The following is a 25,040-nucleotide window of genomic DNA, read 5'->3' as shown; positions in this document are numbered from 1 at the left end:
GTCACGTCAGACAGTCTTTACAGTGGCCTTGGGGCTCTGCCAGATGGCTGGCTTCAAGTTTTCATATGTGTTGTACCTGTCTGGCATCTCAAAATGAATGTGTTTAACATTTAAATGTGTGAGAAATGATTTGAGAAAAAAAGGGAACAGTTCTAATGGCGGAAAATACCTCATTGGATGGAAGAGTAGGGAAGTGCTTGCACCACAGTGATATACCTTCATTTTTTTGAAATGCAACAGCCGATTAGCATAGTCACTGCAGTGGTTGTAAAAGTGTTGACTTAAAGTCTGACACAACTCTCTTATCTCTTACCACTTATCTTGTCTTTCTGAGTTTGATGGGATAATATGTTTTGTTTGTGTTTATGGAATGTAGAGTTATAAGAGGAAGTGTTCATTTGAGAAGTGACTCTTCAGAAATCCCCAGAGGAGGGAGCTTAAGCATATTTTCATTAGAGGATTTCTTGGGGTTTTTTATTGTGGTGACCAGCCGTGTACATAAAAGCCCTGTGAAAGCATGTTCCTCCTCCAGTTCTTTCAATATAGGACAGAAATGCATCTCCTTACACAATAACGGTAAAAGTATTTAATAATCTCTTAGCTTGACTTCTTTTATATTTTTATTATTAGGAATATGATTTATGATTAGGGATCATCTATATGTGAGTGACTGTGTTTTTTCTTATTTTACTTTTGTTCAAGGTTCACTATGTATTTGATAAACATTTGGCAGAAAATGACTATTAAAATCAATATGGTTTTATTTGAAAGTTTAATAACTAAAAATTACCAATTTGGAGCAATTAGAAAGTCATGTTTGGCTGGGAATAGTGCTTTTAGTATTTTTCTTAAGTTTGAACCACAGTTTAGGACTGCTGAGGCTTTGGACATTGTTGGGTTTACAAACAGCAGCAGATCGGCGTAGTGACAATAAAAAGTTGTAGGCAAACTCTCGAACAAGCACAATTAAAGGGACTGCATTCATTTTCACCACTAATCTGTTTTAAACTCAAACGTTGTAGTGCTTTAAAATCTATTTCAGTTGAACAATCATGGTTTTGTTTTCCTGACAAAATGGCAGTATGGGTGTTTAGATAGACATGTTATACTCCTAACAGACCCTTAGTTTCCCAAAATTGCTGAGAATTTAGCTCGACCTGTCTCGATGATTAAGGCAAGGCTGAAGATTGCAGCTTTGGACTTGTTAAAGGTGTCATAAAGATGATTAGTTTTGGCCTCATAGATTAGATTTTTTGCTACTGCTTCTGTAGATTTGTGTTGCCTGTGCCTCATTTTCTTTCTGTATCTTTGGCCTTCCGTATATTGACAAACTTAAATGCATTTCTCTTACTTCTAACAATAGGGAAGAGCAAAGAGACACATCTCAAAGGTGGCAGCCCTCTCCTGGATCCAAAGCCGCCATGTTGGTAAAGGTCAGCAGCATTGGCAGAAGCCAGACAAGAGTAACCAGTGGAGCTGCTTCCCTTCATCTCCCACAGAGCAAGGCCAATGACCATAGTGCCTGCACACTCAATCCTGGCAGCGTCAAATCTGTTTCAGGCTACATGCTTTCACCACAGGCTTACAAAACCACACCAGGAGGAAAAATAGCAGCAGACTGCAGGCAGGCCCACCACTTGAGGAAGGGGAGCAATGGCAGCTTCTGCCTAGTGACCCCTGAGGACTCGACAGCATCTCTACGGCCACTTTCTAGCTCATCTAGGCCAGTTTCTCCTCAGTATGGAGCAACCGCACGCCTCTACGATGATCCATCATATGATTGCCCCATTTATGATGAGCCTCCAGTAGATATGGAGGTTGAAGGTGCTCACCTACATAACGGCCCATCTAGACACAGTCTCCAGAAGATGAAGCTTCTTCAGCACCCGGGTCAATCTCACAGCAGTTCCAGACACAAGAGGAACCCATCGGACTATAGTCCAGCAGGCTTAGAGTGTATCAAGCACATGGTAAATGTAGACCCCAAGCAAGGGCTTATTTCCACCTCACCGGCCCCCTCTCCCAGCCCCTCTCCAACCTCAGCATCCGAATCTCTGCTTCTCCCAACAAGGGGGCTTCAGAAGGAGCCCGCCAGCCTGGAGAAGAAGCAGTCATGGAGGATCCTAGAAGCAAGTGTTCTCAGAGCCATGGAAGTGCACCATAGCCGGCAGGGCAGTCAAGGATCTCAGGACTATTCAACCCCACCACCTCCCGCCGTTAGCTATCAAGACTCAGGTTACTCAACCGGCCCATCTCCAAGTCTGCGGAGGAAAAGCAGGAGGAGGATGGGTGCCGGGGCCCAGGGCCGACCCGGGTCTGTGGGCAGCACAGGGGAACTCACAGCCCTGAACGAGCGTCTGATGGAAGAGATGAGGGAGGTGGTTAGTCGCTCGAACACAATGCGAGAGACCAAAACTAGTCTGGACTCTGAAATGTCGGAGAACTCTTCCTCCGAGCGCACACACAGTGTGGGACGGTGCTCCTCCAGGGAGGACATTGCATCTTGCAGCAGGTCACTTAGCAAGACAAGTAACCATTCCAGTATGGTGTTCACACCTCTGGAGATTCCGGGACGACAGAAGAGGACTTACGAAAAGGTGGACACGCTTGAGAAGAGTGTGACTTTGTCCTCACCTGAGACTGCTGGACCCCCTTCACAGGTACTACAAGTTCAATTTAATATTCCTTTGGTAGAAATGGCTTGTTAACCCTTTACAGGATCAGTTCATTAACATTAGTTGGTTATCATGAATCAACAGTAATTTTACAGAAGTTGTTAATTTCAGTTATAGATATTATACTAGATAATGGTCCATCTAAACTGAAAATGATTATTTACTCACAAAAATGAGCCCTACTTACATTGTATAGACAAAAAAACATATCTACAATGCACAAAAGTATATTTATAAATTAAATACATTAATGTTAACACACAAAATAATATTCTAAAATGTTACGAGTGACCTTTTAGTAAACTATTACTTTCTTATAATGAGCTTAACATTTACAAGTCCTCTAGGGGAGTAACTTGTACCTTTTTAATTTATAGAGATTTGCAGTTTCTTATAAAATATGTGTATGAACTTTTGGCGCAGTCTATTTTCCACAGATCTTAAGTTTCAGCATCATTAAAAACCAGACGTCGTATTTGTTTAATCTCCATGCGGGACTGTTTGGTTGAAGTTGTTGAAGTTGTTCATGCCCGTCTGATTTTTTTCCCCCATGGTCTTTATAAGAAACAGATTATTATGTACACCTTACTCTACCCATTATAACATAATTGTGATGTAAAATATCAGTCCAGTTATTTTAGTCTACACCGTAAATCACAATGAGGCAACAACATCTTTCTCTTGGGTGTTCAGCATTGCAGTCAGGCAAGTTAGGTAATTCCCCGGCTGCACATGATTCTAGTTAAGGGCAATGATCACTCAAAGGAACGGTTACTGCCGCTCTGACCCGTAGCAAAGCTGTAATCTGTCCTCCCTCAGTGATGAATTCTATCTGCATTGTTCAACATCCAGGCGCCGTACTTTCTCAAATGCCTTCAAGAATTAACTACTTGGGTTTCGATCCAAATCAGCTCTGGAAACATGAAAGGGACTATTTTAAGGCATTGAGACTTACGGGTGCTGATCGTTACAAATGTTTTCTTTACCTATTTAAAAAGAGTAAAGGATATCTACTCTCGTTGCACCCACCTCTTCCCCTCCCGCCGTCCTCTGATACGAATCCAGCAGTGGTCTGCCATGGTAATGGGTGAAATGCCAGAATGTAGCGGAGCTGCAAAACACGATGCCTATTGAGCAGGAAGGATGGCTACTGTGGCCCATATGGTAGCTTTGCTGACACAGTAGGGACAGTTGGGTCCTGGACAGGCGTGGTCACTTTACAGACCAATTGTGTGTCTGCGGTGAAGCCGATAGGGGTTTGGTACCTGCTGGGGATTGTTCCATAAACTGATGACATCATAGGTCACCTCATTCCATGGTGTCTAAGCCATTTCACCATACTGGCATTTCAGTGTGCTAATTCCCCAAATTATTGGCAGATGAGGGTGAATATAATGGAAAAAAATCTGAAAAATAAAAAAGTTATATACAACATGCTTTTGTTAATTTAAATGCAGCCAAAATAAAATGAAATATACATTTAGGATGAAAAAAACTTCAAGTAATTAAATCTGTAAAGCTGAAAATAAATTAAATATTGCTAAATATGTCAATAAAAAAAAAAAAAAATACGATAAAAGCATGTCACATAATTGCTAAAAATGTAAACTTAAAATATAAACATAAAAACTTATTCAACATAAAAAAAAACTGCATTTAAATAGTAAGTATAAAAGTGGAGTTGGCAGATGCGTTATGGTTTTTGTAACAGGAATACAGCTTACAATACAGCGAGAGAGTATGCATATGGCTGCAAAACGGACCTCCTTACAGGACAAAATTCCTCTAGGGATCAAAATGAGGCCATTGCTGGATTTGCACTATTTTTAAGAGACATGGAAGGAGAAACGACTTACTGTAGAAAGACTTTTTATGTCAGCGATTGGTCATTCATATAGTGGATTGGATTTCTTTATCTGTAGTTTTTTGTGCTAATTTTACAAGTTTAAGTGCTGATCCTACAGTTAATGCAGAGAAAAAAGTGAAGGGCAAAAACAAAGTAGCTGTGTAAAAATAATAGCTGTTTTATGAATGCTTTTGTGTTTTTACCCTGTTCCTCTTCACCTATAGGCAGGAACTCTGGAGCCAACAGTTCAGCTGGACAGTAGAAAGAAAGGTATGGTAGATAACCGAACAGGCTCACTCGGCCCTCATCATCATGCAGCCAGCGACTCCAATTTGCAGGCAGGTGGTGGTGGGGCTTACCAGCTTTCCTACGCCACCCTCCGTCAACCCCCACCCCCTGATGCCAACATGGCTGACTGGGCCAGCAAGCACCTGAACATGCACACCCAGGGCCTGTTCCGCCGCCGAGTTTCCATCGCCAACATGCTGTCCTGGAACCGCGGCTCTATCAAGAAGCCTATGCTGATGACCAATGACCGCACTGTACGCAAAGAAGCCTGCGAGATGTTTAAACTCGTCCAGGCGTACATGGGTGACCGGCCCTCGCGGCTGGACCGGCGTCACGCAGCCCTCCTCATTGTCACCAAGTGCTGGGGCATGCAGGGCCTGAGGGATGAGCTTTATGTCCAACTCGTGAGGCAGACCACAGGCAACACAAGCCCACGCAGCCTGGCAGCAGGCTGGGAGCTCATGGCTGTGTGCCTTGCCTTCTTCGCTCCTTCACCCAAGTTCTGCTGCTACCTGGAAGGCTACATTCAGCGGCACATGGAGCCAGCCAATGACAAAAACAGTAAGTTTGTCAATTCATTATTTAAAACGACCTACTCTAGGCTTACAGGGTGTGTTGTTGTTGTTGTTTTTTTAAATCAGCTAAAAGCTGTTTAGACAGGACACATTCTTGTGCTCTGAACACAACTGAATGAAACCGAAGGCAATGAGACATTTTTAAAATATGTCTCACCTTAAAAATGCAAAGAACACATCCTGTGTGAAAGACCTGAGGGGCCAGCCTCAGACAGATCCATAAAAAATGCTGCGTTTACACCGAAATTACCCGGAACACTTGTACCAGGAACTTTTTTCCCCCCAGACCTGTTTATTTCTGTGTTTCCACCGTGGTGTAAAGTACCGGGAAGATTAGGCAAATAGACTGGTGACGTAGGTCTGTGCGCGTTTCTCAATACAAAGTACCGCTGATTTTGGACATGCATCCTCGGTAGTTCAGACTTTGTGCATTCAACTCGGCAGTGTGATGTCTGCGATGACGAAAGTCCGGTAATTCTGCAAACAGCAGCATACATGATAACATCAGTCAGCTCGCCTTGGCTTCTGCAATTTTCCTCACTGTATATTTACAATAAAACGAAATAGGATATCAAATTATATTTTATGTTTAACCACTAAAGAGACATCAGAGCCAGCGGCACACATCAGAAGATCTAGCCGAGGTGAGGCTGCTCTCGGCGGATAAATGATCACTGAGCTCCCGCTGATCGCGTGGAGCTCACCGTCTCTGAGATCGGCGAAACACATTTTTAAATAAGCGCTGTCTTTATAAATAAACCACAGATTTGAGTTTTAAACAACTACATTCTTGCCTGAAATACTTTTAAAATTACATTTCATGACACAATAAAAGTAATATTTTGAAAATGATCTGAATAAATGGTGGTTGAACTCAACCAATGCTGCCTGAACTCAACCAATCAGCATGTTTAGCGGCCAGGTCCCACCCCGAAAGTTCCGGAACTTTCAAGAAGTACCACCTCGCCAGCAGGGACTTTCTGAGGGAATTTTTTTTACCCAGAACTTTATTTAGTTCCTGGTTCCTACGGTGGAAACACACCAAGTACCAGGCCAAAGTCCATAGTTCCTGGGTAAAGTTCCTGAGGTGGAAACGCGGCAAAACAACAACTTGAGTACAAAATGGATTGCTGTGGTCTAATAATAGGCTGTTTGTTCAAACAACATAATGACCTGTAAAGACACTTTCGGTTTCCGTTTCGAAATTCAAACGGTACTGTAAAAGCTGAAAAGCATAATAGGATCCCTTTAAGCACAATTTTTTTCAACATTGACAATAAGAAAAAAATGCTTTTTGAACATCAGATCAGCATATCAGAAAATTGAAAATTCTGCATTGACATCACATAAATAAATTACATTTTAAAATATATTAAAACAGAAGCAGATTTTTATTCCATTACAGCGTGTATACATGTTATTAATTGGTTTTGATTATTTTAGTTCTCAGACAACAACACCTTTTTATATATGGCTTATTTAATAGGTTGTTTTGGTTTTTGTGTTTTCATTGCAGTAACCCAGTACATATTGGATCAGCAGGATATTAAGAAGAAGAACTCAAAGTCAAGGAAGAAGAGAAAACAGAACTCAGAGGAAACAGAAGGTAGGGGTATTTTTAAACTGTGGATGATTTCTTATTTGAGACACATTGGAACAATAAAAAATAAATAAATAAATAAATAAATAAATAAAAAGAGTGAACTGACATTTTAAAGTCACTTTTATTCAGTTTGTTGAAATTTAATGTAATGGACCAACCAGAGATTTATTGCACCACTATGAAATACATTGTAGGAGAATCAGATGTTGGTATGCAGGCCTCTGTAGAGATATATTGAGTGCTTTTCATTGTCATGTGTAGCAGCATCGATTATTTGCCAATGTCAATAAAACTAGGTTAACTAGCCCTATCAGGCAGAATGCATCACGTGTGCTTATCAGTAAATGACAGTGCCCCCATATGGTGATTCTTTGACCTTGTGGCTGTTACCACAATGAGTGGTCCTGATGATCGCATCACATTTCTGCCTACACATAACCATGACATTGACCACAGTGAGGATCCCTCACACTGGGTCTCATAGCCTGCACGCATGGCAAAACAGTGACTCACAGTCGCTGGAGCAGACCTACTCATGAGCCGTCTCTAGTCACAAGCCCATTAGACCAGCACCAGCCACTGGCCACTTGATTGAGCAGGATATTGCTCACATGCCTGCTCTGGCCTGCATTGTTTTTGAGTCACTTAGTTGGATCTGTTGGGGAGATGTCCAGATGAGTGGGTCGACTTCACAGATACTGCTGCAGCTGGGTGTGAGTCACTATAGGGATTCTTGAAGTTGGATCTGGTCTAAATGTGCAGGGCTGGCTCAGCTGAGGAGTTTATTGGGATGTTAAATTGGAAGCCCTGATGACAGAGCCATTGTAAAAGAGGAATTTACACATCTCCCTGACATAGGGAGTCACCACAAAGATCTGTGTGGTCTCTGAATAGATTGTTGTTTCCTCTAGCTTTTTTTTTTTACTTTATTGTTGCCTTTCATTTCAGATGAGTGCAAGCTGTTGTTTCAAAGTCAGACCACCAGCACTTATTCAGTCATATAAAATATCAGAATCTGCATGTTTGAATGCAGTGGAATCTGTATGTTTACCCTGTAAATGGTCTGCTTAGGTTCAGGAATCCAGGGGGAAAAAAGAAATCAAAGGGTACATTTATGATGCAGTATCTCTGATTAGACGTAATTGGGGTCTGGTGTGTGGAAATTAACAAGAGGTTATGTCAACATGCATGTGTGTCACCTGTTTGCCATAAATCCGAAGAGGTGTCAAGTTTGAGGCACATTCCAGAGAAGATGCTTTTTATTGCAGCACCGATTTTTACCATCTGGCTCCTTTAGTTAAGATTTGAAAAGCCTGTATTAGGAATGCCCCCTATGGATTTTACTTTGGAGTTATGAAGCTTTCTTGAAACCAGAGGAATCCTTGGAGAACGACTGTGGTTTCTCTAAAATGCTAAGCATAGGCTGCTATAAATTCTGCATTGCTGGATGTACAATAAATCCCAGCGATTCTACAAGCCTGGAGTTTGTTTTACTATCTGACATCAAGTGATTTCTGGGAATATCATTTATTTCCATCTAGTGGAAAATGTTCTGCGATGTCTACTTTTATAGTCCTAATGTCCTTGGCCCTTACATAACAAAAGTATAAGACAGCACATTGATGAAACGCAGCCTAGTAGAAAACCCTCTGTTTATTTCGTCTCCTTTAGTTCACATGTTGCTCTGATGAGTCACTACTAACAGATTGTGCTGGCTGGATTTCATCCTCCACACTTTTGATTGAACTAAATCTCCATTTGTCATTCATTGTTAAAGCAGTGACTCATTTTGAAGTGCCTCACTCCCCACGTGCCGCTGTGATCCCATGATCGTTGATTCCATGTCAACTATTTTTGAGCAATTTGCCCATGTTCCAGATAAAGAAAAGCAACTCAGTTCTCAAAGTCTTTACCTTGTAAAACAGGTTTTGATGCATTAGATCTTGTCAGTGATTAGACTGTTCAGGCCCTGTGTCTTTTTGTCTCCAGCTCTCCCCATCAGCACATATGCCAAGTACTGCTACCGGAAGCTCCAGAAAGTGGCGGTCACTGGAGGGAAAAAGGTGAGTTTTGATCAAATACACTGAAGGAGAATCAGGTGTTTAAGGAAGATAGAAATAAGTAGTGTTTTATGTGTTTCCCATAAAGGGTCTCCGTAAGCCCAGTTTGGAGGAGGTAGACCACAGTCGGCGTGCCATCATGACCCCTTCACTGTTTGGCAGCTCTCTAGAGGAAGTGATGGAGCGGCAGAGTGAGCTTTTTCCAGACAGGAAGTTGCCGTGGGTGCAAGTGCAGCTGTCTCAGTATGTGCTAGCTCTGGGCGGAGCACAGACTGAGGGCATATTCAGGTAAGACCTGCTCAAATTCCTGCTAATTAGGCAGAATAGAAGACCAGACTATGTTTTAATATATGAGTGTGTTGACAAGTACATAATTTAAAGTTGCGAATCTACTAATTTTAACTACATTTTTCATAATGTGACTTTTGAACAGGTGTTTTCTAATAGAGTAGCATTTCCAGTTACAAGGTACTTTTTGTAGCCTGTTGACAAGGAGCAGTGTGACGCAACAAAACACTAAACTATATATTTTTGACATATGCAGCTCAAAGGGTCAAATATAATCGTGCTAACTGAACTGTTTCAGTGACAGACTTGTTCAAAAAGGCTGCATTTTTAGATCATAAATACATTAGTACAGTAATACTAATGAAATGTACTTTTAAATAAAATGCAATTAATTCCTTTGATGCAAAGCCGAGTTTTCAACAGACATTACTCACATGATCCTTCAGAAATCTAATAATTATAGATTAATTAGCAGATTAAATAATTAATTAAAAAAAAGCAATTCTAATATGCTGATTTAGCGCTCTAGAAACATTTCTTATCATTTTCAACACATGGGGCATACAGAGTTTCTTCCTACATAACAATGGTGTGTGGGCTCCCTCTAGTGGTCCTTGAGTGTAACGTTACAGTCTCCACCTACAGGGTTCCTGGTGATATTGATGAAGTTAATGCACTGAAGCTTCAGGTGGACCAGTGGAGGATTCCTGAAAATCTGTCCGACCCCAATGTTCCTGGTGAGTAACTATTCTCATGCATTTACAAAAACATTACATAGCCAAAGAAAATATGTACTGGCATTTCAATATCAAACCAAAAATATTGTTCTTCCTCAGCCTCTCTGATGAAGCTGTGGTACCGTGAGCTGGAGGAGCCTCTCATCCCCATGAGTTTCTACAAGCAGTGTGTCAGTAACTATGATGATCCTGTGGCAGCCATCAGCGTGGTGCAGTCGCTGCCTGAGCTCAACCGCCTGGTGCTGTGCTACTTCATCCACTTCCTACAGGTATTCCCAACACTCAACAAACACACTCACAGTAGGCAGCAAATGCACAAAAATATCTATTGACTGCTCTGACGCATTTCCTCAGGTTTTTGCTCAGCCTGCAAACGTTGCGGTCACTAAAATGGATGTGAACAACCTTGCTATGGTAATGGCTCCTAATTGTCTTCGGTGCCAGTCGGACGACCCCCGTGTCATATTTGAGAACACCCGCAAAGAGATGTCTTTCTTGCGAATGCTCATTGTACATCTGGACACAAGCTTCATAGAGGGCACTGTTTAAAGTTCTTTTTACTTCTTAGCATAACATGAATCACTGATACAAAACCAACCTGCTTATTATAAACACAGTCACAAATATGACATTGTGAACAAAAACTAAAAACCTAGGGCAAAGGTACAATTTTAAGGGTGATCGTTTGTTGTTTTTGTTTTTTTCCATTGCGAGTGGAAAACTCAAAACTGTTACTTCCATGATTTAATTGTGTTCTGTACACTTTATTGATATAAAGACTGTTGAAGTTGAAATTTGTGTCAGAAATGTTATCCCCTGTTCTTTGCATGCTCAAAAGCATGAAAAAATGTAAATCTTCAGTTCCAATGGTCATGAATTGTTAATCGTTTAAATACGTTAATGTGGGTCAAAGTTAATAACTTGCATGGATGCATTGCTTTGTGAGCACTCAAATGCTGTTTGTTTGTTTGTTTTGTATAGTAAGTCACAGAGTGAGAGGCATTAAGAATCCATTTTTTGTTTGTTTTCTGACAGTATCTTTGTGTATTTGTGTATTTTTAAAAAAATGATAATGTTATGTCATGTACAGGACAAATGTACTAGAGTTCCTAGTGTGATCTAAAAACTTAGAGAAAACAGAAAAATCGTTTATGTTAGATAGGGTGTGACTTTTTCATACTCCATTTTAAGTAAAGTATTTTAAGTGTTAAGTGTCTTGAAATGGTACATTTTTAGCACCCAGTGGAAGTCCACAGCATCATACATACCATTTAGATCTACTACATTTGAGAAAGTTTTTGAATGAATATATTAAGTGATAATGGAATTAAATGCCATTATGTGATGCCTGTGAAAATGCATTTGAAGAATGAAAATGTAAAATCTTGAAAAAGAACAAAATACAATTCATGACTTATCTAAAAAGACAGGTACCCTTTGTGTAATGTTCTTTTTGAGTTTTTGTATGTAAATAAAACTTGTAAATAGTGCTCTGCTTATATTACTTACGTTACATATAAATGGAGCTGAGTGGTGGTGAGCTGTTGGAAAATAGATTTAAAAAATCTAAACACTTGTATTTAGTATTCTGTGCTATCGGCTGATTGTGTATGAGCAAAATATTCTATACACCTTTTGGACTGTGTATGTATTTTGTGAGATGGATGTTGAGGATTCTAATAAAGTTTCATAAAGATGTTACATTTTATTTGTGATTTATTTGTATTTATTGTATTTATTTGTGAGAATATATCATAGAATTACTCTTTAAAGGGATATTATATATTGCCATTGACTTCAATAGTTGGAAAAAATTCTATGGAAGTCATTGGCATCCACCAACTGTTTGATTATCAGCAATCTTCAAAATATCTTTTATGTTCAACATAAGAAAGCAACTTGTTCTGGTTTGGAACGACATGAGGCTGAGTAAATGATTACATAATTTACATTTTTGCAGACAGGGGCCACTTGTGATTTTAGGGGGTACAATTTTAAAATTCATCTTAACCTACTTTAAGTATTATTTAATCAGTCATTTTCCACCATGTCATGTATCACTGCAATCTCTAGAAGTAATCTATAAAAACTTAAACTAAAATGAAATGGTTTTCTGGCAACCAATTACCAGTAGAGAACAACAGAGTCTATTACAGTTTCCAGTAAAATCAATACAAATCTCATTTTAACCAGTAAAACCATTACAAATTTTGTAACGGTGTCTATTGTTTTTTTTTTTCAGCAAGGTTTTTTTTATTTATTCATTAATTTTTATTCGATATAACTAAAAAAAATTATGAAATTTGTTAATTCTCAAATATGTGTAAGTAAATGCATTTTGCACATTAATAGATTATATTAGTTGATTTATATTGGGCTATGGGCAAAGTAGCCTGATACTGTAATCTATTAACTTTGCATAAACCCCGTGTTTTTTTACTCAAGTACCAGATATGGGTGTCATGCCATAAATAACTTTTAATACGACTGACTTTGTATTTAATGTGAATTTAATAAAAACAAGTTATTAAAAGTTACTATGTATGTATGTACTATGTAACACTTTAATTTTACATTATATCAAAGAACATATTCACTTCAGTCCAACGAGTTCAAGCACTCTCAAAACTGCCATAATAATCACTAAAGCTGTATACACTGTAAAATTAATATCTTACTTACATTTGCACATCTCCACTTTGTTGTTTCTGAAGACAGAATTAGTCACACAATTCAGTCAGCCAGCGCGAGTGGTGACGAAACAGCTTGTTTCAGCGGTGACTCATCAGAACGTCTTTGATTGGTCCTTGCAATCATCCGCTCAACAGAATCGTAATTACTTAGTTACAGTGACCAGCGCTTTAAAACGTGTGTCTCCGGCTCTGTGCCAGCCAGCAAACGCAGATTTGAATTTAGCAGCTGCTGATGTTTTTCCTTTTTAAAATATATATATAGTTTACAGGACAAACTGCGCATTTAACCCACATTTTTTTTGCTGTTATATGTTTACAAATCGAGGGGAACCAAAGGGCGGGGCAAGCTTGTTAACGGGGGGGCACTGGAGTCAATGTAATGTCTGTGTACTGGTACTTCACAATGAAGCGACGTCTTTATATAGACTCGAAGTCCTGACGCATGCGCGGTGGCGTTATTGTTCATACCGGTAGTCTGTGTGGACCACATTGGAAAATAGTAAGTGCGTGCATCTCGTGCCCAACGTGGTTATAATAAAAGGGTCTTTAATAGATGTTCGACGCGCCTTTATAGTAAAAGAGACGGATATCACAGCAGGTAACTGATGTTTATAGCATTTTATAATACTGTTTTCTCAATAGCGGGACTTTGGACGAGTACGGAATGTTTAAAGATGCTGTTTCAGAAAATTGAATGTGCTGTTACAGATTTTAGGTAATAGGAACTTGTGCGTCGGTAGATGTATGTTGTGATTTACAGCTTGTATTTGTGGGAGTGGCGATGATGTACTCGCCCATTACTATCCATGTCATTATTTTCTTGGAGGGTGTGGAGCAGTAAGGAAGTGCTTTAATTTAGATGAATATTGTTCCTGTCGGATTTCAGATCATCTTAAATGATGTCTTCCGTCTGCTGTTTGCTGTAGACAGGCAGAAATCTGGGATTAAGAAACAATAGTGTAATATTGGAATATCTGGAATCCCTATTGTTTCCATTGTCATTGTCAGGCATTTGGTGGCTCCTGATAAAATCACAGTTAATCACTCTCACTTATGTCACTACTCATGCAAGAGTAACTAAATTAATATGCTTATATTGTTTTGTAATTTACAATATTATGATTTATATCATTTTGCAACAATAATTTAAATTGTCATTTAGATAGATCCATTCTTAACATTTTTTAAATACAATATATATATATATATATATATATATATATATATATATATATATATATATATATATATATATATATATATATATATATATGTATATGTATGTATATATATATATAAATAATCATTTAATTTGTTTTTTTAATACAAAAGGAATTTTGAATTTCAACTTAAACATTAAATGTATGTAGAAATAAGAGGCTTAGCTAAGTAGGCTATTGATAATTAAGTTACGTCTGTTGTTTGGATTGTTTAGTGGCATGATGCCATGACCTGGATTCTTTGCAACTACACTGTATAGTTAAATGTTGAAGATCAGTGATGTTAACTGGGAAAGATTTAGCTGCTGCTCTGGCAGACCACAAACAAAAAAACAAATTATTTCTGATGAAAAACTAATTTAAATCTTGTGATTGTTGTAATGACTGCTTGTAACTAAATCATTAAAATCATAAATGTAATTATTATCATGCAATTAATTAATACTTTTATCTATTATAATTAAAATTGTGTTAATGTAGACTTGTGGCACTTAGAATAAATCTTTGGGTTTACTGTGAATCTCAAGCTGTATTTGCCATGAAACTGACCTAAAGTAATGTAATGATCACTGGGAAGTTACTCAAATGTGACTCTTTCATATTACTTAGTTGCTGACATTATGAGCAAAACGCCTCCTAACAGACGAGGAATTAAGTTTAAGGTGGGCGCTGCTCTTGAAGCACGGGACAGTCTGAAGAACTGGCAAGTGCCATTCTTTTAAAAACACTTTTTTTCTTAGCCTTTCTCTTCCTCTATTTTATAGCAAGCCCTCTCTGTGTGGTTTCACTCCCAGGTATGTTGCCAACATTGAGAAGATTGACTACGAGAACGAGAAGATCTTAATCCACTACCGCCAGTGGAGCCATCGCTACGATGAGTGGTTTGACTGGGCCAGTCCTTATCTGAGACCCATGGAGAGGGTTCAGCTGAGAAGAGAGGGACGGCAGGAAGACAGCTTTATCCCTGTGAGTCACAGACTGTGCTTTTTAAAAATCCCAGTATATGAAAGCTAATCTAGTAGGATAAGCCTCATGTACAGTATAAGTCTGTTTACTGAGATGCGAAAGTGATGCTGCATCCTGAGTCCTGTTTTCATTTCAACTGATTATTACTGTGTGGATCACACAAGCAAATCATAAATAACCGATATACAGTATTTTACAGATACTAGTCCAGCTGGTAATCACCCATTGCTCAGTCATCTTTTTTCTATTTTAATATAAAATCTAACTTATTTCGGATCATTTTTTAGCGTCAGATGATTCTTTAGAAATTAAAGCTAATAAAACATTTCATATTATCAGTGCTGAAAACTGCTGCTTAATATTTTTTTATGGAAACTAGCATGTATTTTTTTCAGGATTCTTTGATGGATTCAAATAGAAATCTTTTGTAAAATTTTAAATGTCCTTACTGTCACTTTTGAAAAATTTTGTGCATCCTTACTGAATAAAAGTATCAACAATTGTTGTTTGTATTAGTAACGTGGTGCAACCAACATGCAGAAACATGGACAAAAAAAACTGGAAACAGCATCATAGGACCCCTACAGTCCCTCATAACTATGAATCGAAATAAATCTTAAAAATCAGCTAATCTGACCCTAAATTCTCTTTGGTTGAGGCACGTATAAAACCACTGAAAAAATCGGTTATTTGAGTTTTCATTCATAATTTGTTGCAGGGATTTCATGTGAATGACAAAGTTCTTGCCAGTTGGTCCGATTGTCGATTTTATCCTGCAAAAGTCTTGGCCGTTAATAAAGATGGTAAGTAGTTGCCATATTCACTGCATTAAACAGGTGTGTTACATGAACAGATTCTTATCCAAATTGAAATGCAATGATTCATGTTTGATTTTATTTATCCTGCAGCATCCTACACTGTTAAGTTCTATGATGGTGTTATCCAAACAGTCAAAGGAATCCATGTGAAGCCCTTCACCAAAGAGGTTTATTTTGCATTTGTATCCCATTCATGTTGCACCTCTATTTCAGGACTCATTTTGGCCTTCTCTCTCTTTACTCATTTTCTCATTCTCACCAAATAGAGAAGAAAGAAACTTACTGCTAAAAATGAAGAGAAGACCATAATAAAAAAGTCAGAAAGGGACAAGAAAATGCAGGAGGAGGATGAAGTCAATGGCAGTAAACAAGCAGCAGGGCAAACTGACCGTGTTCCTGAGGAAGAGGTGAATGAGATCTCAGATTTGGATGGAGAAGAAGGTGAACAGAAGAAAAGCAATGGGAATGGGACATGCCTTAAAGTGGAAGATATAAGCATGAAGGAGGAATATGAGGAGAGGTGCATGGAGCAAATAGGGCAGCACAATTACAGTAAGTCATTTCTGAAGAAGGTCTCAGGACCTGAGGAGAAAGAAGAGGAAGCCGCAGAGAATATGGAGAACTCTGTGGTGTTTGGCATGGGTATGAACTTCAATGAGGGCATGGTAAAGAGAAATGAGACAGAGGAAGCGGAAGTTCACATGGAACAAAAAGAGGAGGAAATCAAAGCAAAGTGTGTTCCTCATGACAGAAAGTCACGGAGGCAGCGCATAAGAAGTACGTACAAATCTAACTAATAATGTGAACTTGGGGGTGATTGGTTTCTGATTGGTGGCTTGTTTGGGAAACCAGTACGAATATACGAATAACGATATGGGCGATGTGGCTTAGTGTGATAATCAAATCACAAAGGGTGCGGTATATGTGCAATCTACATGTGGCATGTGTTTCAGAGTGAAACGCAACACTGTTCTTTTACATATGTGCAGGTCATGTTTGAGTGTTTTCCACACTGATGTCTGTATCTGCTCTGAGTTTGGGTAGCATGTAACATGCATTTGTGAACTATCTTCCCAAACTTGTAATTAGGGGCTTTAAGGGCCCTTTGTTGTAACCATGTCCTATACAATTGTTTTGATAGAAGGAAACAAGATACATTTTTAGTTTCAGCATACTTATTCTTCAGACATTCCTCTTTAAATACAATAAGTATCAGCAGTATACAAACATTGGGTTTTTAAGAACTGAAAATGGGTAATATTCACTCAACAATCTGAAAATGTAACCTCATTGATATCCCTATATCTCCGAGACTAAGCGAAGTAGGGCCTTGAAAATGAAGTTTTAATTTTTTTTATTTATTAAGAAATAGAATCTAAAATTGTATGTTGAGATCTATAATACTTCTTGAGTTATAGGCATGCAAACTGTGTAAAATAATGTTCAATGCAGTTGTTTTGACAGAAGGATACAAGATACATCTCTAGTTTCAACATTATTTGTTCTTCAGACATTCCTCTTTAGAAGAAAACAAGTATCATATTTGTGAAAATTGATCCACATATGGTTTTTGACCATTGAACGTGTACAATTTAACGATTTACTCCTGAAGCCAAATTGAGACCCCAATATCTCTGGAACTGAAACATATACTGTAGGGTAGGGGTGGGCGATATCTCGATATTTAAAATATATCGAGATATTTTTTAAACACGATATGGATTTTGACATATCGTATATATCGATATATTGTTTATATTCTGATTCCGCCACTTTGCTTGTTTGCCTTCCCTGTGCTGTGCTCGCCCCCGCTCGCTCGCCCCCCGCCTCCTTGCTTTTGTCCCCTCTTACCTTGCGTGTAGAGAACTAGTCAAAAAAAAACAAAGACAACTGGCTCCATTATATGGAGATACTTCAGTTTTAAGGCGTAGGGCGAACGGCAGGCAGATGTCTACTGTAGGGCCTAATGAAACGCGGACGGAATCGCGGAATCCAGTCATAAAAATGGAATTTACAGTTTAACGCGGAATGTCACGGAATTGGTCAAATTTTAAATGAATTAATCAAAAGTCGGTCATGCACTTACATCAAATCGCGAAATGGACTAATATCTGCAAATATTAACCCGGAAAAGTCTATTTAAATATGAATCCTGCATGTTCTGCGTGTCTGTGTCAACGAATGGAGCAGAAGCGCGTCTTCATTCATTAAACACGGAAGCTCGCATAACGCTCGCGCTGATTTCATTGTCTTTCCTCTCTCTAAATAAAGACGTGAACACATGAGGAACATATCCAGAACTGCACTGAGAGTCACTTCATGAGCATCTGACCGTTTGATTTGAGTAAGACTAGCTCATATCACATCATAGACTGTGGTATCACATACACAGAACTGTAAAGGTAAACCCGTCAAAATAAAAGTATTTGACAGAAATCTATTACTATTGTACAGCAGAATGTAGATAGCCCACTACTACTACTATTAAAATGAAACGAACATAATTTTATAAGGAATAATCACACAACATTTCTCCCATGTTTTATTTTTAATAGTAAATCCCCTTTGTTTACCAAAAAATAAAGTTTGCTTAATTTTAAATAATTAAAAGATAAATTAAATGAATGTTTTATGCCTTCATGTGATAATCAGAAAAATGTAAATACACAGAATTTCTGAAGGGAAAAAAAACATTTCACATAAGGCTATTTTAAGAATTGTTTTTAACTAATTAAGTTGTTTTTATGCATTTAAATAATTGCACATGCTAAAACACAGAATTAGGTAACAATAAAACATATGGTGAAGAAAAAAATAAAATGTTTCATAGGCCCCTTAACATGTAATATTTGCCATATTTGTTTTTGCAGTAGTTTTTTGGGGGTTATTTTTCCTGTAAAGATATCGAGATATATATCGTATATCGAGATATAGCAAAATATATCGAGATATATTTTTTGCTCCATATCGCCCAGCCCTACTGTAGGGCCTTAAAAATGAAGATGCCGAAAGGAAAGTTTGTTAAGACCCAATATTTAAAAGGTCATTAAGAAATCTTTAATACTTCATGGGTTATAGGCATGCAAACCTTTGAGAAAAACTTGAAAAGTGCTGTTTTCTAATTTCTGAATGATCACCATTGGCACATATTGCAACAAAGTTTGCTAAAGTCAACATATTTAACCAATACACCTACCAATCTCTGTGTAAAAATAACATTATGATGCTGCCATCTTTCTGAAGTCATTTTCACCGACTGTAATTTGGCTCTGAATCTCAGATGTAAATTGCCATTTTGTCCCCCCTCTACAAAATAGTGGGTTACTCAGTAAATATACATCCATGGCATTTAATATTTTGGCTTTCATCAATATACATATTTATCTTTCTTCAGAAAATATTAGAAAAATCAAATATTTGAGCTGGGAAAGTTTCTGAAATTTGGTTGATTGGACACAGAATGACCCTATAGTAATATATATATATATATATATATGTATATATATATATATATATATATATATATATATATATATATATATATATATATATATATATATATATATATATATATATATATATATATATATATATATATATATATATATATATATGATTTAAAATAAATAATCGAATGTTCAAAATAATTACAAAGTAATTTTTAATTTACTTGAAGTTTTTGTCATGATAGCAGTAAAATTTTATTTTAAATGTATTTTTTTCTAGGGAAGAGGAGACTTTCAATGGCACGAAGGGTCTCCAAAAAAAACAAGACTGATTCAGGTTTGATTATTTGATTGCTAGATTAAAAAAATATTTACCGTTGCCATGATGTTAGATTTCATCATTATTGATTTCTTTCCTCTAGAAAAAAGTTTCCATAATGATTGCAAGCCCACATTTGCATCCACCGATCAAGGAAAAGGATCAGACCCCTTACATCTAACACAATCATCCAATGAAACAGCAGTATGCCAATCAGAAACCTTTAAGCCTACTGGTGAGATCACATCTGTACAACACATATATGCTCAAATATCCCTTTATTCATTATAATCAATGTTTTTATCATAGCAGTCAGAAAACAAGCTTTCCACAACCCCAACCGATTCAGCAGAGAACCATGTGAGTATAATGATCTACACTAATGAAATTCACAGATTCATGATTCATCACAATGAGCTTGAATTACTGACGGTGAATGTTCCATCTAAATATCTCAGTATACAGAGTCATCAGAAACCAGCCTCCACCGGTGCTCTCTATCAACTTGGACCATAATCCATATAAATGCAGCGCTTCTGGCTGTTCAAAGTCTTTTCGCAAAGCAAAACTCTTGCACTATCATATGAAGTACTACCATGGAGATGATCGTCTGATGGAACTGGACCAGACCAAGGCAACGGACAAACAAACCACACTTAAAAATCAGGGTAGCCCTAAGAAGAGGTGCATTCCATCGCATGAGTTTGGGCAGATGACTGTGAAGAGACGCTCTCTAGTGTCCCCTGTTGTCAGTACACAGAATTACCAACAGTGGACCTCACTGAAGAAGAAGACCAGAGACGATCAGCTAGACTGCAACATGCATAGATACTTCAACAAGGAAAGAGACAAGAGGTTTATGGAAATGGGTATGGCTGGTGGCTATAATTTAAAACATGTGGGATTTATAATCTTATTCCTTGTTTTTCTTTGATACATGACATGATCTAACTAAACCTGGATTTCTTTCCTTTGTAGAAGCTGTGAAGGAACGTGACAGGCTAAAAGAAAAACAGACTAGAAACTTCCTGCGAATAAAGTTGAAGGAAAAGAAAAAGATGAGAAAAAACACATCAGGTGAAGAAAATCTGCATGTATTTACCCACAATGCAGTGTGTTATTAAAGCGTTGTTTTCTGAGTGACGGCGAAACTCAAGTCATTTGTTGGTCATGTTTCTAGATGAGGATAGCATTTCTGACTGGTCCTCTGACAGCTGTGGATGGAGTGAAGATGAAATGGGGGCAGATTTGGACATCATTGCCTCACCTCTCAGCTGTAGCTCTCTTGCCTCAACTACAGGAAGTCAGGAAACTGTCCGCTGTGTGTGTGAAGTGGAAGAGGAAAATGACTTCATGTTACAGGTGATCATTAATTTGGCTTTTTGTAGAATACCATTCAATTGTTGGGGTCAGTATTTTTGTTAAAGATAGGAATACTTTTATTCAGCAAGCATGCATTAAATTGGTCTTTTTAATTTATTCTATAAACATAACAGGAAATGTTTCTTGAACACCAAGTCAGCAATGATTTCTGAAGGATCCTGTGACACCAAAGACTGAAGTAATGATGCTGAAAATTCTGCTTTGCCATCACAAGAAATAAATAACATTTTAAAATATATTTTAAAAGAAAGCTGTTTAAGTTGTTATAATTATTTAATAATGTTACAGATTTTTTTTTATCTCTGGTAAGTAAAATAGACTTTGGAAAAACACTGAAAAATCTTACCCACCCAAAAGTTTGGAACAGTTACTGTAAATACAGTAGATTTAGCTGCACACTTTCACTCTTAATTAACAACCATCATGTTTGTTGCTTGTTCTTTTGCACCTCAGTGTGAAGAGTGTCTGTACTGGCAGCATGGAACCTGTATGGGCCTCCTGGAAGAGAACGTTCCAGAACGATACGCTTGCTTCATTTGCCGGGATTCTCCAGGTTTGGAAGTGATGCATGTTTTAGCGTTGATTTCTGATTGTAACCCTAATGTAGACCTCAGGTTGAGTAGCACTTTGAGTAACAGCTTTTTGTCAGTTCCTATTTTAGTGCTGGGAAATCTACATCATTTTCAGTTTAAATTCGGCTTACCGGTGTATTTGTTTGTGTGTATCCAGGGCAGATCAGAGGTCAGAGACAGAGCCTGCGGTACTGGTATGACAGGGACTGGCTTAGCACTGGCCACATGTATGGCCTCTCTTTCCTGGAGAACTACTCCCATCAGAATGGCAAGAAGATTGCAGCCACACATCAGCTGTTAGGGGACGTTCAGCATGTGGTGGAAGTCCTCAATGGCCTGCAGCTCAAAATCAGCATGCTACAGTGAGTGATCCTGCTTTATCTCTGTTTGAACCCATAAGGCAAATGTTATTTGAATGGCATTACGAAAATGGTTTAAAACTATTTTACTACAGGAGCCAAAGTCACCCAGACCTCAAGTTGTGGCAGCAGCCATGGAAGTTGACTGAGAAAACCAGGATGAAAAGCATTGCTCTTCCGGACACAAAAACAGTTTCTGCATCAGCATCCTTAGAAACCATTCAATGTAAAGAGCCCTTGACTTCATCCTTCCCGGACTACATTAGCAGTGAGCATTGCTACCAAAAGCCACTAACCCTGTACCAGGTATTGGAGCCGAGGCTGGTGCTGAAGACTCGTGTGGAGTCAGTCCTGGAAGACAGATTACATAACACTGAGGCAGTGCTGAAGAATGAACAACACTATAATGGAGAGATCCAACCAGCACTACTGAAGACATCTAGTCCTCAGATTTTAAACCACAGCAAGGTAAGGGTCACATCAAATGAGGTTATTATCATCAACCAATTCTGTGAAATATATTTATCATGGTCAAATCCAAAGGAATAGTATATCAAAAGAAATGTTTGTATAGAAATATGCCACTTTTGTCTGTGTAATGAAAGTGAATGGGGATATGTGCTGTTGTTAAGCTCCAAAATGACAGAAATGTACAATAAAAGTAGCATAAAAATGGTCTATTAAATTTTGAATCTAGAGATTTTTGTGATGACCAGATGGAAATGTAAAAACCTTTAAATTCCATCCATTAAAATATGGCTTATTTAGACAGAGCAGGTTTGATGTCAAAATGTAATAACAAATCACCAGTCATTGAGGATTTATTTTCAGTTATTCCTTAGATGATTTATAGCTAACTTTGTTCTTGAAGTGTACTTTACAATGTGTCTGTTCAAGACAAGATTTGTTAAAAGATATTAATATTTTTATTCAGCAATGACACTTTAAATAGATCAAAAGTATCAGTGAAAACAGCTGGGATATATTAATTTGATCAAAAGACAATACAGACTTTTATAATGTTAACATTTCTGTTTCATAGGAACACTGTTTTTTAACTATCCTAAAAAAAAGGCATCACGGTTTCCACAATAGATAGCAGCAAAACTGTTTTGAACATTGATAATGATATGCTGTGAAATGTTTCTTCAGCACCAAACTCGGATCTTAGAATGATTTCTGAAGGATCATGTGACACTGAAGACTGGATTAATAGCTGCTGAAATTCAGCTTTGCCATCACAGGAATAAAATCCCTATTAAAATGTATTACTCTATTAAATTGTAGTAATAGCCTTTACAATATCCTTTGATTAAATAAATGCAACCGTAACACTTTCAACAATCTTAGACTGACTATTTTATGCTGTGGTGACTGGTGAATGTTACTTTATTGCATGAAGGATGCAGGAGAGAAGTGTGAGGCGGGTGCTGATGGAGGCGGGGTTAAGGGCGGAGCTCAGCAGCAGTGGAGGATCAACCTGCTGGAGCATATCGAGACCGTACAAGAAGAGGTTACTCACAGGATGGACTTCATCGAAAGGGAACTTGATGGTGTGCAAGAGTGTTTCAGAGGGCTGGATTTATGTTTTGCTATTTTTCATGCAGAGATTTGTATTATGGGAATGTTTCATGTGTACTATGACTATATATTGATTCCTATCCACTGTTCTTTTTTCAGTGCTTGAAAACTGGCTGGACTGCACAGGTGAGCTGGAGCCTCCAGAGCCATTAGACCGTCTGCCTGAACTCAAGCACAGCATCAAACAGCTGCTGAATGAAATGGGAAAGGTGCAGCAGATCGCTCTGACTTGTGCCACATGAGGGCACCAGTGCATATTTCACTACCATCACAGCACTACCTCTGCTTGATACATTCCTAGACCAGGCCACGAACCAAATAGCCTAAAGAATAAACTGAGAACATGTGAAACTGAACATGCTGTTATTCAGACTGTGGATGTGGAATTAAGACTGAATTTTACAAAACTTTATCACCTCACTTATCCTTTTCACAACAAATGTAATCTACTTTTCATCCTTTCTGTTTCACCAAAATACATTGCTAAAACATTTACAAGACATTTCTTTGTGATTTAACAATGCACAGCATACACCAACCTCTGATATTTCCACACTAAGTGATAAGGAAATTTAACATGGAAATACCAGAAAACATATTTTTTCTTTTTACAGATATTTTTGGTTATTTAGAGTTATGTTTAAGCTAAAAGCCTACTTGAAGAGTCAAAACTGGATCCATCCTGTGTTCAATAAAAGGCTGGTAATCCTGAAAGGGGACATCGGATGCCCATTTTCCACAAGTTTGTATGATTCTTTAGGGTCTTTATGAAATGTCGGTAACACACTTTGGTTCAGATTCCTCAATCGTTGTGTAAAACAACATTATTTTTTCCTTGTCCAAAACATTTGCCGACACAGACCCGTTACAGTGTATGGCTCATCAAATAATAGCAAGCTGAAAATTAAAACTGGCTTGGTGTTTCTTTTCAATTTTTCTGATCTTGCAGACTTGCCAGAAACCAAACTAAACACAGAAAAATAAATTGTCATCCGATGTCCCCTTTAACCTCTATTTAAGAGCTTGGGTTTGAAGTAAAATACACGCAATGATACAGTTTTTTGTGTTTTACATTGTAGTTAAAGGATCAAATTTTTTAAATGTTAAAATGTTTCTTGAATATTGCATATTTATTCCTGAACGACTGTGAATATAATTACTGTAATCATCAGTAGTCTGCTATTCCCTTAACCTTTATGAAGCAAATGTGATTAGTGTCAACACTTCCTCATGGATTAGCCATTAAATCTTAGATTATTTACAAACATCTGACCCACAATGACTGTTTGTCTGAAAGCAAAAACTTTAATTCTGAGCTTGGAAATATGGACTTTTTTTTATTCCGAATGCATTTCAGTATTGAAATTCTAATTGCTTAATAAAATATTAAATATATGCATATCGGCTATTATCTTGATTAGCATTTAATAAATATATTCAAATTATGTAATTATGTACACAAATAATGTCTTTCCAAAGCGGTATGTATGTAAAACAGTATTCCCTCTTTATATTGCATTATGATGGAGACTGGCTTGTTACAATAAAAGCAAGTTTATGGCCTACTGTACACAATATGTGTCTGCTGTGTGATTTTATTAAGAATCAGAA

At 37.8% G+C, this 25,040-nt stretch overlaps 2 protein-coding genes across 5 annotated transcripts in view; both read left to right on the top strand.

The window, feature by feature from the left end:
- Positions 1-11,773, top strand: part of LOC113111172 (rho GTPase-activating protein 39-like) — a 28,267-nt gene extending 16,494 nt beyond the window's left edge. Inside the window, exons 3-10 of the mRNA XM_026275676.1 lie at positions 1,364-2,660; positions 4,746-5,370; positions 6,901-6,990; positions 8,977-9,050; positions 9,136-9,335; positions 9,981-10,072; positions 10,172-10,341; positions 10,427-11,773. Of these exons, the coding sequence (XP_026131461.1) occupies positions 1,364-2,660; positions 4,746-5,370; positions 6,901-6,990; positions 8,977-9,050; positions 9,136-9,335; positions 9,981-10,072; positions 10,172-10,341; positions 10,427-10,621 (2,743 nt within the window). The 3' untranslated portion in view covers positions 10,622-11,773. The remainder of the gene's footprint in view (positions 1-1,363; positions 2,661-4,745; positions 5,371-6,900; positions 6,991-8,976; positions 9,051-9,135; positions 9,336-9,980; positions 10,073-10,171; positions 10,342-10,426) is intronic.
- Positions 11,774-13,208: 1,435 nt separating this feature from the next.
- On the top strand, positions 13,209-25,004 carry LOC113111171 (PHD finger protein 20-like). Of its 4 annotated transcripts, none has more exons than XM_026275673.1 (17): positions 13,209-13,363; positions 14,595-14,688; positions 14,780-14,951; positions 15,670-15,754; positions 15,860-15,936; positions 16,036-16,546; positions 19,496-19,552; positions 19,638-19,769; positions 19,847-19,894; positions 19,993-20,403; positions 20,513-20,611; positions 20,715-20,896; positions 21,371-21,470; positions 21,647-21,851; positions 21,944-22,316; positions 23,251-23,401; positions 23,529-25,004. In XM_026275673.1, exons 2-17 carry the CDS (start codon positions 14,606-14,608, stop codon positions 23,669-23,671), a joined length of 2,829 nt encoding a protein of 942 aa, XP_026131458.1. In that variant the 5' UTR covers positions 13,209-13,363; positions 14,595-14,605; the 3' UTR covers positions 23,672-25,004. The 4 variants fall into 4 exon arrangements, with proteins under 4 accessions (XP_026131458.1, XP_026131457.1, XP_026131459.1 ...); XM_026275672.1 differs by having other exon boundaries at positions 19,844-19,894; XM_026275674.1 differs by having other exon boundaries at positions 13,210-13,363; positions 14,595-14,647; positions 19,844-19,894.
- The last annotated feature ends 36 nt before the right edge of the window (positions 25,005-25,040 follow it).

The sequence above is a fragment of the Carassius auratus genome, chromosome 11 (assembly GCF_003368295.1).
Source record: "Carassius auratus strain Wakin chromosome 11, ASM336829v1, whole genome shotgun sequence".
Taxonomy (NCBI): Eukaryota; Metazoa; Chordata; class Actinopteri; order Cypriniformes; family Cyprinidae; genus Carassius; species Carassius auratus.
This window is presented reverse-complemented; position numbering and strand designations above follow the sequence as displayed.

Coding starts and splice junctions, on each gene's coding strand:
- LOC113111171 (XM_026275672.1), top strand. CDS start 14,606: ATGAGCAAAACGCCTCCTAACAGACGAGGAATTAAGTTTAAGGTGGGC. Junction 15,937..16,035: donor TGAAGCCCTTCACCAAAGAG/GTTTATTTTGCA, acceptor CTCACCAAATAG/AGAAGAAAGAAACTTACTGC. Junction 23,402..23,528: donor CATCGAAAGGGAACTTGATG/GTGTGCAAGAGT, acceptor TTCTTTTTTCAG/TGCTTGAAAACTGGCTGGAC.